The sequence below is a fragment of the Ranitomeya variabilis genome, chromosome 5, assembly GCF_051348905.1.
Source record: "Ranitomeya variabilis isolate aRanVar5 chromosome 5, aRanVar5.hap1, whole genome shotgun sequence".
In the NCBI taxonomy this organism is placed as follows: Eukaryota; Metazoa; Chordata; class Amphibia; order Anura; family Dendrobatidae; genus Ranitomeya; species Ranitomeya variabilis.
Window position 1 is genome coordinate 270603410 of NC_135236.1, and position 13644 is coordinate 270617053.

Below are 13644 nucleotides of genomic sequence, written 5' to 3' on the forward strand. Positions count from 1 at the left end.
TTTAATATAATATGTAGCTTTTAAAATATTTAAAACATAAAGGGTTTGATGAAAGCACATCACAAGTCAGGGTTTTATAACTAAAGTCATCTATTATATCAAGCACTTAGCAAGCATTTACAATGCATACAGCCGATACAAGAAAGGTGAGAAACCCTGACATGAGCCCATTATGAAACATTTCATCTTGGACATGTGTACGAGTCTGCAGGCTTCTACCCGTTAATGCACCGTCATCCTGCACGCTCACTTCCCAGCCACCACATCCAGTCTATTCAACATTACACAATCCTGACATTTTGCCCTGAAAACCTACAAATATCATCCGGTTGTGTTCCGTAGTCCTAAACCCTCTGGTCTATAGCCATATCTTGCCTGTTATGATCTGATATGTTTTCCACATGGACATGATGCTAAAAATTGCTGAAATAGGTGTACAGTATCCTTCACAGGTATATACTGTAATCGTCTAGGTAGTGGTCACAAACAAGAAGAATTTCTCCCTTTGAATAATTAAACATTCTTAACATTTCTTTCTTTTTAAATTCTCTATTTAATGGAAACCAATAAATAAAGCACTGGTAACTTGTTGGTCTTAGCATACAAGTAATGGAAGTTTAACCCACATTTGCCCCCCTCCGCCATCGTCTTACCTAGTTCCTCCAGCTCCGCTGTCATGGACTTAGATCGCAGGGTAAGAGTGGTGCTTGGTGCTCTCTTTGGAGGTGGAGGAGCTGGAAGAAAAAGAGAAGTGACCTTACATGTCATATCCAGCAGGCGGCGAGGGTCTGGAAGGAGCCGCCGCTTTTCCAAAACCATCTCCTCATACTCCCGAGACGAGGGATCGCACTGCGCTAGCAGCTTCCCAACCCTGCGCCTTGACTTCATTCTGGGCGCCTATTACTGAGACCCCTGGCCCAGCCATACGGGGTCGCGGATGCTCTGCAGTCACTTAGGGCTTCTGCCTATCTACAGCAACAGATTTCTGTCCTGCAGGTTCCCTGCGTCGCCTGCAGCAGCTCCACAGGTCTCCGCAATACTGATTACAGCTTGTTGTCTAGTTACGACAGCCTTCCCATCTTTTGTCTGTGCCTCCTTCTTCTCGCGGTCTCATTATTTTACAACTTCTTTGTTTCTTAATTGTCCTCAGACCATCTTCCTTATCACCCTCTTTTTAGACATCCTCTGCTCTGTCTCTCTCCCTCCCTCTATCCTGAATGCACTGGAATACAGTTAGCAGCTCTCGCTGCGTTTCCATGGTAACTCTCGCTTCACGCTTCAGATGGAGGGAGGTGGAGAGAGAGACAGGCTACGCCACAAAGAGACACTGACACTTAAAGACCTCACACTACCTACCGCAAGACAACCAGCCTCTGCTAAGGAGGGAGAAACTCCACGGCATGGAAGAACTGAGCACACATTTGTCACATATTAGGAGAAAAACTGTCAGACTGATTAAAATGATCAATAATCCATGTAGATTACCTAAAAACAGACAGCTTCACTCACGAAATGTCCTAATAGACGCCCCAAAATAAAGGTTTTCTTGGGTTTACATGGTGTGTGCACCCACAGGCTACATCGGTGCAATAGAGATGGAGCGGCTTTCTACTGCGGCCAGTTATAATCTGGAACTTCATCAAGTTCAGGTTGATAATGAGTCAAGTGATCGGGTTGCTATGGCTGCTTCATATTAACACCGTGTACCCACACACCGGTCAGATATAACATTAACCACCTGACTCATACTTTGCAGTTGACTCGACCAGATAAGACCTCTGAAGGTTCTCTGTGGTATCTGGCATCCTTTCTTAGGAATTTGGAAGCCAAGTAAACACCTTAAACTCATGTTCCTCACATTCTTGAACAATTTTTTTTTGCAGTGCAACAAGGACCATTTTCCTACTGAAAAAGACCACTGCCTTTACCATCAAGAGATGTAGTTGGTCTGCAGCAATGCTCAGGTAGGAGGCATGTATCAAAGCATTGTTCCCAGCATCACACTGCCGCCGCTAACTTGCCTTCTTCCCATAGGATTTATTTTCTTTATTTGTGTGAAGCCAGCACAGTGATCACACTAGGCCCAGCTGAGAAAATCATCATTTTTGGGTTGTTTTTTTTTAGGGTTAATTCCTATCAACACAATTGGTCACCCAGTAGTGGCCACTACAAGAAAAATATAGTATTACATGTCAACCATTCAAATAAAAGGTCAATAATAAAGGCTTGAGTCCTTTGGCTCATAGAAAGGGGTCTTAAAGACGATCTGTTACCAGTTCAAAAGTATCCAGTTTACCCTCTTAATATATTCCCGTTGCTCCATCGGGTATTCTGGTTTTAGGTTTTTTAAATCCGTCATATAGTTCCAGATTTGCATCTTTTTATTTAGTGATAATTTTTATGGTCTTTACTTCTGAGGTGTGGCTCACAGAATTCTCTGGAAGCATGTCTTTCTTAACTCTGCTTTGCATAATTACCCTTAACCACACACCTGTAGTAAAGACCATAAAAAGTAGAACTAAATAAAAAGGCCCATAACTCTCGAACCATGTGGCGGAATTAGAAAAAGAAAACAATTACAGTAATTACTCAGGGATACAGTGGAAATAAAATAGGAGTAGATGTGAGAAGAGTTCATGTTCATCAGGCTGGAAAAAAAATCTCTAAAAAGTTTAGACTCCACCAATCCACAGTTAGACAGACTGGGTCCAAATGGAAGAAATTCAAGACCATTTTTACCCTCCCCAGGAGTGGTTAACTAACAAAGATTACTCCAAGTGTAAGGTGTAGGGTCACAAAGGAACCCAAGGTAACCTCAGCAACTAAAGGCCTCTCTCACATTAGCTAATGTTAATCTTCATTAGTCCACCATCAGGAAGACACTGAGCAACAGTGGTGTGCATGGTTAAATTGTAAGGGTAAAGCTACTGCTAAAAATCAGCTGGACAAGCCAAAAGACTATTAGAACCATGTTTTGTATATAGATGAGACTGGAATAGAGCGTTTTTGATTTAAATGTGATGGGTCATATTTGGATTAAAAAAACAATACATTACAGCATAAAAACCTTATACCATCTGTGAAACACAGTGGTCGTAGTATCATGGTTTGGGCCTATTCTGTTGCATCTGGGCCAGGAAGCCTTGCCATGATTGATGAAGCAAGGAAATCTGAATCCTACAAGAAAATTCTAAAAGAAAACATCAGAACATCGGTGTCACAACTCTGTTATTGGGTAGCCCTTGCCCAGGGACTCCTTCCCTGTCCCTAATGGATTACTTCTAATGGCGAAGACGCCGGGGCCACGTACCTTGCTGAGCTTCTGAATTCCCTCCCAGTTTGTTCCCTCCCCCCATCCAAGGAAGAGGGGAGTAGCAGCGTATTGATATAGACCAACCAGACTAACAAGGTAATATAAACAGAGATAAAGGAAAATGCCTGCTTGCCAGAGTCCAGTTTACATAGGAGATGGGAGTGGTCAAGGAGAACAGCTGAGAGCCTTTAGGCAGGTAAGCTTCCAGGAGCTCTCAACTGAGTAGATTAACACCTGCACTGCTTGAAGAAACCTGCACCGTTCAATATGAAGGTGAAGTGCTTCTAGTCAGTGCAAAAGTAGGATAAATCAGATGGTGTGGTCTTCCGGTACCTCTATGTCGCGGTAACCCCATGACAATCTGTCCGTGAGCTGAATCTTAAACGATCAAGGGTTAAGCAACAAAACAACAAACTAAAGTTGTTCTGCAAAAGAATGGCTAGAGTAGAATAAAATTAAGTTTTTGGAATGTCTAAATCAAAGTCCTGGCCTTTTTCATATGGAAATATTGTGGAAGGACCTGAAATAAGGAGCTCATGGGAGAAAACCCACCAGCATAACAGAGTTATGAGTAATGGGCTAAAATTTCTCCAAGTTGATGTGCAGGAGGACTAAACAACAATTACCGCAAATGCTTTGGTGCAGTTAGCGATGCACAATGCGATTAGATTACAACAGATACTGAAAGCAAAGTTTTCGCATACTTTTCCCACTCACCGGCATGTGATATTAGATATATTTCTCAATTTAACTAATTACAATGTCTGATATTTTTAACTATGGTAATTTGTTTGATTTGGCTCTTATCTACTTTTAGGACTTGTGTGAAACTCTGAGATAGTTTTTAGGTCAAAGTTGTGCAAAAATCTGGATTATTCTGAAATGTTCACAACCTTTCAAACACCACTGTATATGCCGGAGATAAAACCTATTTATTGTAGTAAATAACGTTGTAGTGTGATAAAAGAACATTTATCACTTACCTACAACCGGAGAGATTAAAAAAATAATAAATGTATGATAGGCTGACTTTCACCAGCTGAGACTCCCACCAATTCCAAAGTCCTTTCTATGAATAAAGTGATAGTAAGCACGTGTGACTATGTAAGGAGGTGGCAGGGGCCCTCAATTGCCTTCTCTCTCCTGAGTAACGAGCACATGTGTTACGTGCGGTTTCCTAACATTTTATTAATGTAATGTGCAGTTTAATAATGTTATGTTCTCTTAATGTCTTATTACCATAATGTAAATGTATTTGTACCTAGGTGCTTTAGCTCAGGGACAGAATGGGGTACAGAAGGGTTAAACCGTTGGGAGGAGTTAAAAGGGAGATGGTGCAAAGCCTCGGGGACTTAGGTAAGGTACTTCCTGCTCTTAGAGTAGAGCCCAGGCAGGCTTGCCCATGGTGAGACCTGTACCATAGCAAGAACAGAGGATTCCCCGGTTGTGGGGATAAACATTGACCTAGCTTGATGGGCATCGTCGATAGACAATGGCCCTGCGGGATCACCCCTAGGAGAAATGTGGGGTTCGGGACCCGGATAGGAGCTGGTGGCACGCAACATACAGAGGCTGCAGGGAAAGTAAAGGAAGCATTATCTTGTTTGCACCGTGTTCAGTAAAGTTTAACCGTTGGAACAGAACTGTGGCTTGTGGTATTTCCTGGGATCTCGTCCTCTGCAACCGAAGTGAACGTGCGCTGAAGGTATCTGACTGTATCACAGCACTGGGACATCACTTGTTTTTTCATGTGCAAGGTGCCGGGATGCTCACTGACTGTCGCTTAGTGAACTCGCCCACGACTACCACCCCGTGCCACCTTGTTACAACTACACGATAGACTGCGATAGACCATCAATATAGCAGTGGTCAGACATACACACACTATTCACTCCAATCACATTGGGGACTGCAGAAACCCCAATCATGTAATTAGTGGAAGAATCAGCATTCAGATTTACAGTGAACATATACTGTATTAACTATTTTGTGGATAGGTGATATGTATATATATAGACAATCCCTTTAAGGTATACAAATATTCTAATAAGCATTATCACATGACAACCCTAAAGTCTATTCAAAGGACGTTGGCAGCCTGTATAAAACAACCCTAGGGTTAAAGTGATGAACTAAGGTGTCCTTCTCTGTTTCTTAATTTCATAATCAGTATTAATTGCAAAAGTACTAACAAAGTCTATTGCAGAAGAGTTTAGTAACTGACATGTGCCTGAATTATGTCTCAAATTGAACATTTGCCACATTTATTTAGTGTTTTGTTCACCTTTTGCTCCTCATCAGACACTGTTATAAAGTGCCTTTATTTAAGGACATGCTATGTCTTGTCACTATAGTAACAGTCTAGCAGAGTAAAGTCATTACTATCATTATGCTAAGATAACATGATGTAACTACTGTAATTCTGACTAGGCCCTTGGGGTAGTGCTGGTCCACTTGTGTCAATGTATTCTCAGTCATCTTTACTTGCATGATCACAGTAAACAAGTACTATAATTATCGTTAGCATTATACAGTAGCTAATGTTGCTTCTGTAACAATCTGAATAGATGTTACAAAGTGTCTGTGCATAACATTCTACCATTATATCATATATTGTACAGCCAAAAGGGGGAGCAGTGAGCTGTATCCATGCTTGTAGGAGGATCATAGAGGGGGACTGCAAGGATTACAGTGCTTTATATAGACCACTCACTGTCACGATTCCTTGGGTCAGTGTCTTGGATGGTGACTGACAGCTCAGTCGTCCAATCTAGTGCATGGGTGTGCTGAGCTGTCAGTATTTTGATTGACAGCTCAGCCACCCAATATGAGACTGAGAGGTGTGGAGTTTCCTTCCGGTGTTACCTGTTCCAAGTGTTTACCCAGCTACTTAGCTGTCAATCCCAGATCACAGCCAGACTCAACATTTGCTTGGTGGTGCATGTTAACCTAGTATTCCTGTGCTTTATTTGTTGATCTGCTGCCTGACCTTGGACCTCGTTCTGACCATGTATTTGCCTAGCCCCTTTGATATGATCTGCTATCTTCCTGGTGTTCTGATCCTGTACTGAGACCTGACTTTGCCTTTGTCTTTCCCCTTTAGTTTACTACGTGCTGTCAGGGTATCTGACCCCAAAACGTTTGACTATCCTGCCTCACGATTTGTCCGTGAGTAGTGACTAGTGTCACACTACAACAGATGAGCCTGCACAGTCTGCATATTCCCATGAGTGTTGGTCATATGTTATTATTACGGTACATTTAAGAAATGCACATGATCACAAAGGTTTCATTATATCTTGAGTTGACTTTTCACAAGTTCTATCCATAAAATCTGATAAATCAGAAGGTTTTTTTATAACCGCTTAACACATGTAATGTATTTTGCATGGGCGTTCAGCTAAAATGACTCTACTAAAGGCACCAATGGCTCATAACTATAAAGTCAGAGGCTTAAAAGGAACCAGACCACTGAAACATGCTGCCTGACCCATGAGCAGCATGTATCATACATTGGCTGTATGATCTCAGCCAGGTATGTTTGACACTGAAACGCTGTGGTGTTTCAGAGGAAAACAAACTTTAATAGCCAATAAGGACCAGTCAGATAGGCAGGTCCCCAGTGGCTTCTTCCAGCCCGATGCCAATGACCGACAGGTCTTTTCCTATACACGCATGCAGTGAGAGACCCGTCACTGAAGGGGAGTGGACAGGCGGAAGCTGACGGCTGTCTGACTGGTCTCCTATGCAGCTTGGTTCCCGGCGGCTCACAAAGTATATTTTTCTCCAAAACCTTGCAATGTTTCAAGGTCAAACATATCTGGCTGAAGTCATACAGCCAGTGTCTGATACATGCTGCCTGCACACAATCCAAAAATCCAAGGCAGCGGGTAGTCTCATTCCAAAAAGTTTTATTGACACCAGTGTACACACAAAAAACACTGACAGGTGACGTTTCAGTCATGCAGGGCCTTTATCAAGCCAAACAAGAGGGTACACCTATTTAAAAGGGAGGCTCACTATATGGCAACCCCTTTTGAATGCCCCCAGTGTGCTTAATAATATAAGAAAAAAATCATATTTACCTACCAGACGGACAACGCTACTCCGCTTTGAACGCTGTGCCCCCCAGCAATCTTGTTTAAATCAGTAGACATAAACAATGTCATAAGATTACCAAAGGGACAGAGCGCTTGGAGAGTTTGAGCATTACTGGTCCAGGAGACAATATGCTTTTTTTACTTTTAATAAGCACACTGCAGGCATTAAAAAGGGAGTTGTCCAGTCATAGACAACCCCTTTAAGGGGTCTAACAAAGTTTACCTTAAAGGGAATCTGTCACCAGGTTTTTGCTACCTCATCTGAGAGCAGCATTATATAGTAAAAGAGACCCTGATCCCAGTGATGTATCACTTAGTTTACTCGGTGCAGCAGTTGTGACACAATCAGAGGTCTTAGATATAAAATGCAGCAGAGCTCAAAAGCTAACCCCGCCCACTCCAGGCGCTGTATGTACATTATCTACTTACAGTGAGCTGATTATCACAGAAGGGCGAGGAGTCAGACGACTTGGCAGGAAGAAGCTAATCAAAGAAATGATAATATCCTTGTGATAAAACCTTAATTGTAAGTAATCAACAGCACCCAGCCTAATAAGTGACGGTTCGTTGAATTCAATGTTTTAATCCTTGCCTTATGCTGTCCTCAGAAAACATAGCTAAAAAACCTGCTTACAGATACCAGAACCAACTAACAAAAAGATAGGTCAGATTTGACACAGTTCATACTTCATGATAAACAGATGTCAAGGCAGTCAGTAAAAATAAGGCAGATTCATGGAGAGGCCCACACCAAATCAAAATCAGCAATCAAAAATATATTCACAAATAAACAGAAACCAAGGGATCTTGTTGTCAGGGCACAGTGAGCAATGACAGCTGACAAGTACCTGTCCATGTAACACCTAGTTTGGCTAGTGATGAGATGGACATTGGCTGCGCAGCCCCCATCATCCCATTATATTGCACTTTTACATGGGAGTTAGTTTGGATTCTTCTTTTTCCCTTAATAAAGTCCTTCATTTTGTGTTTACTTGTGTTATCTTTGTTTAATATTTATATTTGTTTGGTGATCTGAAACATTTAAGTGTGACAAACATGCAAAAAAGTAGGAAATCACGAAGGGGGCAAATAATTTTCCACACCACTGTAGATGCTTTTCAAATAATGAAGCCTATTAGAAATTGATTGTCAGCCAAGAGTTAGGTATATTGTTTGGTATTATTCTTATTGCGAGAAATATTCAGAAATATTATTCCATTTACAAAAGTATTTTAGATCACCAAGAATGATTATGATATGGATCAATTAGCCAAAAGTTCCTCAAAGTCCGTGTGTTGAGTCAGCGCCATCAGATTTCTTAAAGTGCGAAAAAAAACATCAAGACTTGAAAATGAGACATTTCACGACTGCTTGACTTGGTTAGGCGTCATAAACTCAATTCTACACAGTTCTATCAATAACAAATGGGCAAACAGCCTGAAAGAGCTGGAGAGCTAGCAGTCCTCTAAGCCTACTGCAACAGGGCAGACAGGTCTGTGGATGAGCAGCAATTATGTGAGTAGGAGGAATAATTGAACCCCTATCGTTAAGTTCAGAATTAGAATTAAGAAAACATCTTGTAATACATTCACGCTTTTAATCTTTGAAGCAAAACTGTAAATTATGACAAACGCATTATTGGCAAAAATAACAGATTTGGAGTATTACTACCTTTGAAAAACAACATGCAAGCCAATGATTCTTCCAGTGAGTTCTGCTACATTTCTTAAAGTTACTAAACCTTTTTCATATATATATATATATATATATATATATATATATATATATATATATACTGATCAGGCTTTACAAAGTGACATGAATTTTTGTTACATACTTTCATATCTTATTTTCCTTCCTTCTCTCCCAAACACTATCCTGCAGATCGGATTCAATACCAAGGAGAGCTCGTTCCTGCTGCTCAGCGAGACTCAGACACTTAGTACGGGATTTCCCTCTCTGAGCCTCTCTGCTCCCCTCCCTGCGCTTTCCTTTCTATTTATATAAAGATTATATTTTTTTATCACGGCTCAAAGCTTTTTTCTTAATATAATAATCTATAAAATCGTATGCAAACATCGTTTCTAGAGCAGAATATGATAAGATTCCAACATGAACTAAATATAATGTTATAGCTTCGGCAGACTACCTATTACATATAGCAATATATACTAAATCTATGTATAAAGTACAGATTTGCTATTATTATTAACCCTCTGACATCCACATTTTTCTTTGTAAATAGTATGTGTAAATCGATCTTTGTAAATGACCTTTATTATCTTTTTGCCTTGACATAGAAATCACATAAAGCTGGAGCTTATACACAGAAACATACCGTGAATCTATAGCAATAAGAATACAGGCATTTATGCTGCAGAGTATTTTTTCTGTTTCCTTGGAATTTAGTTAGCAGAGAAGGTTTTGTATCTGCAGTAGGTGTAGGGTGCATTGGTGGCAGCAGACTGCTGGGCCGAAAGCCAAGGAACAGTCAATGTGAACTGGCTGATTATATCTGCAAGCGGAGGTACACGACTGAGTTCAGTTCCTTGTTATACTATAATTCTCTGGATTTGCTGGCCACTTTAAAGGATTATTTACCCCCCAAAACAAGGAGAACCTTCTGATCACTGGTTGTTCATTCAATGGTACCCCCAGAAATATAAAGACTGACGCTCTGGGACAAAGAAACCAGAGCACTCAGATCCCATCTTGAATGGAATAGAGGTGAGGAAGATTGACATCCACTCCATTTATTGACCCTGGGACTGCCGGAGAAAGCTCTGTACTTAGCTATTTCCTATGGTCCCATTGACAAAGTATAGAGCAGAGGTCAAGTATAAGCCCCAATGCTCGTTTTAAGATGAGCCTGCAGAGCCAAGTTCTTGGAGTTACAAAGCCCTGATCTTGGGATTGTTGGGGGTCTGAACAGTCACATCTCCAGAGATCAGCAACTTATCCCTCATCCTACGGAATGGGGATTATTTTTAAATTACCCTTTAAGCATCTAGAATCCAGTGTTTTCTTTAATGTAACCTGTCTTTTCATATGTGTTGCCTCCTATAGAATATGTACGAGGGTCGATCCAAAAGTAATGATTATAATTGGTTATTTCTATTGCACACAGCAATTAAAATAAAATGTTTTCTTCTCTCTTAGGTACCCACTAGTCCAGGAAAAAAAAAAATCACTTAAATAGACCACGATTCCCGGGAGCTACATTCATTTGAATATGAACTGCCGAGGAGTGAACATCAAAATAGAAAAAAACGAACTCAGAGCTGTCATCAAATACCTCTGCTTGAAAAAAATGACTACCAAAGACATACACAGCGACTTGGTGGAAACATTGGGGGACTCTTCTCTTCCATATTCCACAGTTGCACGCTGGGCCAAGGAATTTAAGCTGGGAAGATCATCGACGGAAGATGAACATCGTGAAGGACGCCCATCCACGTCCCTCAATGAAGAAAACGTGAAAAAAGTTGAAGAAGTCGTATTGGCAGATTGAAGAGTGACTATCAGGCATGTAGCTGAGGTCACAGGGATCTCATATGGCAGTATTCAAAGAATCCTTGCAAAAGAATTGCATATGAGAAAGGTCTCCGCGCGTTGGGTGCCAAAAATGTTAACCGACGAGCAAAAGAAGAAACGAGTTGACATTTCAATAGCAAATCTCGAAAAGTTCCAAGCAGGAAAATTTTTTGTCATGTTTTTTGACCATGGACGAGACCTGGATCCACCACTTTGATCCCGAAACTAAACAACGATCGGTGACATGGAAACGAGCCGACGAACTGACGCCAAAGAAATTCAAACTGTCAAGCTCAGTAGGGAAGGTTATGGCGTCCGTTTTTTGGGACGCTGAAGGAATTATTATGGTGGACTATTTGGAGAAGGGAGCCACTATTACGGGCTCCTACTACGCAAAACAAATAAGAAGATTGCGGGAGGCTATCAAGGAGAAAAGGCGCGGCAAACTGCGGGCTGGAGTGCTGTTTCACCAAGATAACGCGCCGGCTCACAAAGCTGCAGTTGCCATGGCTACCATTCAAGAAGCGGGCTTTGAACTGGTGGAACACCCCCCCTATTCGCCAGATCTGGCCCCCAGTGACTTCTTTCTCTTTCCTCGGCTCAAGGAACACCTCCGGGGCAAGAAATTTGACGACAATAGCGACGTGATAACCGCTGTTGGGGATTTTTTTGAGGGTCAAGATCAAGAATTTTTTTCGAAGGGAATTCTAAGTTTAGAAAAGAGATGGACTAAATGTATAGACTTGTTAGGAGACTATGTAGAAAAATAAAAAAAAAATTTGACTATATTCATTGTGTTTAGTATTGATTATCATTACTTTTGGATTGCCCCTCGTATATTCTGGGAGAGGTCAAGGTGTAGACAGGATAGGCAGCTGTGTAGGATGCCATCCAGATCTTCAAAGAGAAAGTGCCATTTAATGTTAAAAGAAATGCTGCCTCTTTAAAGGTGTTCTTAGCACAGCCATTCTGACAATGCTGCCCAGTGCTGGAGGTACTAATGAGCACTTTCCCTGCTTCAAAGGAAAGTACTAATTAGTGAGGAAACTACTCCATAGACAAACTTGAACCCACTTCATCCTCAGAAGATAGCAGCCACCACCATGGAGTAAGAGGAACCATGATCATAATGAGAGAAGAAATGTGCACACAGAATAAAGCAGCTAGAAATTTGCCTCCTGTAGTCCATAAGTGTCCTTTGAAGGAAATACATATTAGTAATTATACTTACTTTAGGGTAAATCAATGTAGATACCCAGAATGGAAAGTAGCCTCAATTTCTAAGCTGCTGAGGGGCTAGGAAGGCTGCTAAAGAAGCCAGTGGACCCATTAAAGTGGCTGCTGTCTAGTTACCCCATGGAAGAAAGGAATGGGCATGAAAGAGAACAGTGAATATGCGTAACTAATGCAGACTAGCATTCGGTTTGGGTGGAGACAATAAAAATTAGAAACTAACAGCCTGAAGCTGATCGCGGCGTCTGGTTTCCCTAATGGCTAGCAATAAGATCTGGAGTCACGACTGGCCTTTGTAGGGGAAATGCTAATATGAACGGCTAGGTGTGCCAGATTGGGACTTTAGGAAAGCTTGTTTCAAGATAAACAGGCCTAAACAGGCTGGCGATCATCTGATGGATGAACGTTTTGAAATTATCTTTTGGTTAGTACAAAAATATCATTGCTCTGGGCAGCACACTGTCCTGCATAAAGAAGACCTGGCAAAAATGTCAGCCTATGCATACTGAACGATCTGATATTACAGATTGTTAAAGGGTATATGAAGCAGGGTCGGCCCTGTGCAATTAAATGACTGCCGCCTGGCAAACCTGTGGCCGTCTAGTGGTTGTTTAATGCTGCATTTCACAGTGTACAGTAAATGGACCCTTGTCCGTTCTGGCTAAGGCTACGTTCACATTTGCATTGTTGTGTGTTGCGTCGGCGACGCATCGGCGACGCAACGCACAACGCATGCAAAACGCATGCAAAACGCATTGGTTTGTGACGCATGCGTCCTTTTTTTGCATGATTTTGGACACAAAAAAAATGCAACTTGCTGCGTCCTATGCTCCCTGACGCGTGCGCCCAAAAAGATGCATGTGTCACAAAACGCAACACAACGCATGTCCATGCGCCCCCATGTTAAATATAGGGGCGCATGACGCATGCGTCGCCGCAGCGGCGCCCGACGCTGCGGCGCACAACGCTAATGTGAACGTAGCCTTACAGAGCAAACTTGGAACCCCTATCTATGGTGTCCATATGCATCCCAGTTTAACGACACATAAATTGCAAGCACAAAAGTACCAAGTTCAGAAGAGCCTAAGTGAATGCTACGGAGTACATCAGCGCTGTCAGCAGTCGGCTGGACAACTGCCCATCTACCAGGACAGAGGGGCATTTTTTGAAACTCCTCCCTTCTGCACTATGAAATCCTCCCCTGACTTTGGGCACATCTGAAGTATCCCAACACTTTTACTATTGGTTTGTGCTTTACATTAAATCTAGTCTATAATTCTATGACCCTGACTTCTCTGAGACCGGTTTGTGCTTCATGTTGACTTTTATTAAAATCCACCTATCTTCCCATCGTCTGTCGTATGCCCATCGGATAAAGACTCTTCAAAATAACATGTCGCATTACAATACAAAGGACAAGTATGGTTCACTACTCCACTAAGAAATCTCACCTCAGCTGTGTCA

General features: G+C 41.7%; 1 protein-coding gene across 9 annotated transcripts in view; it reads right to left on the reverse strand.

Annotated features, from left to right (window-relative positions):
• Window positions 1-13644, reverse strand: part of SHANK3 (SH3 and multiple ankyrin repeat domains 3) — a 521647-nt gene that overhangs the window by 39375 nt on the left and 468628 nt on the right. For all 9 annotated transcript variants that reach the window (XM_077264301.1, XM_077264298.1, XM_077264303.1 and 6 more), the window contains one exon: window positions 654-734. In XM_077264301.1, coding sequence (XP_077120416.1) covers window positions 654-734 — 81 coding nt within the window. The remainder of the gene's footprint in view (window positions 1-653; window positions 735-13644) is intronic.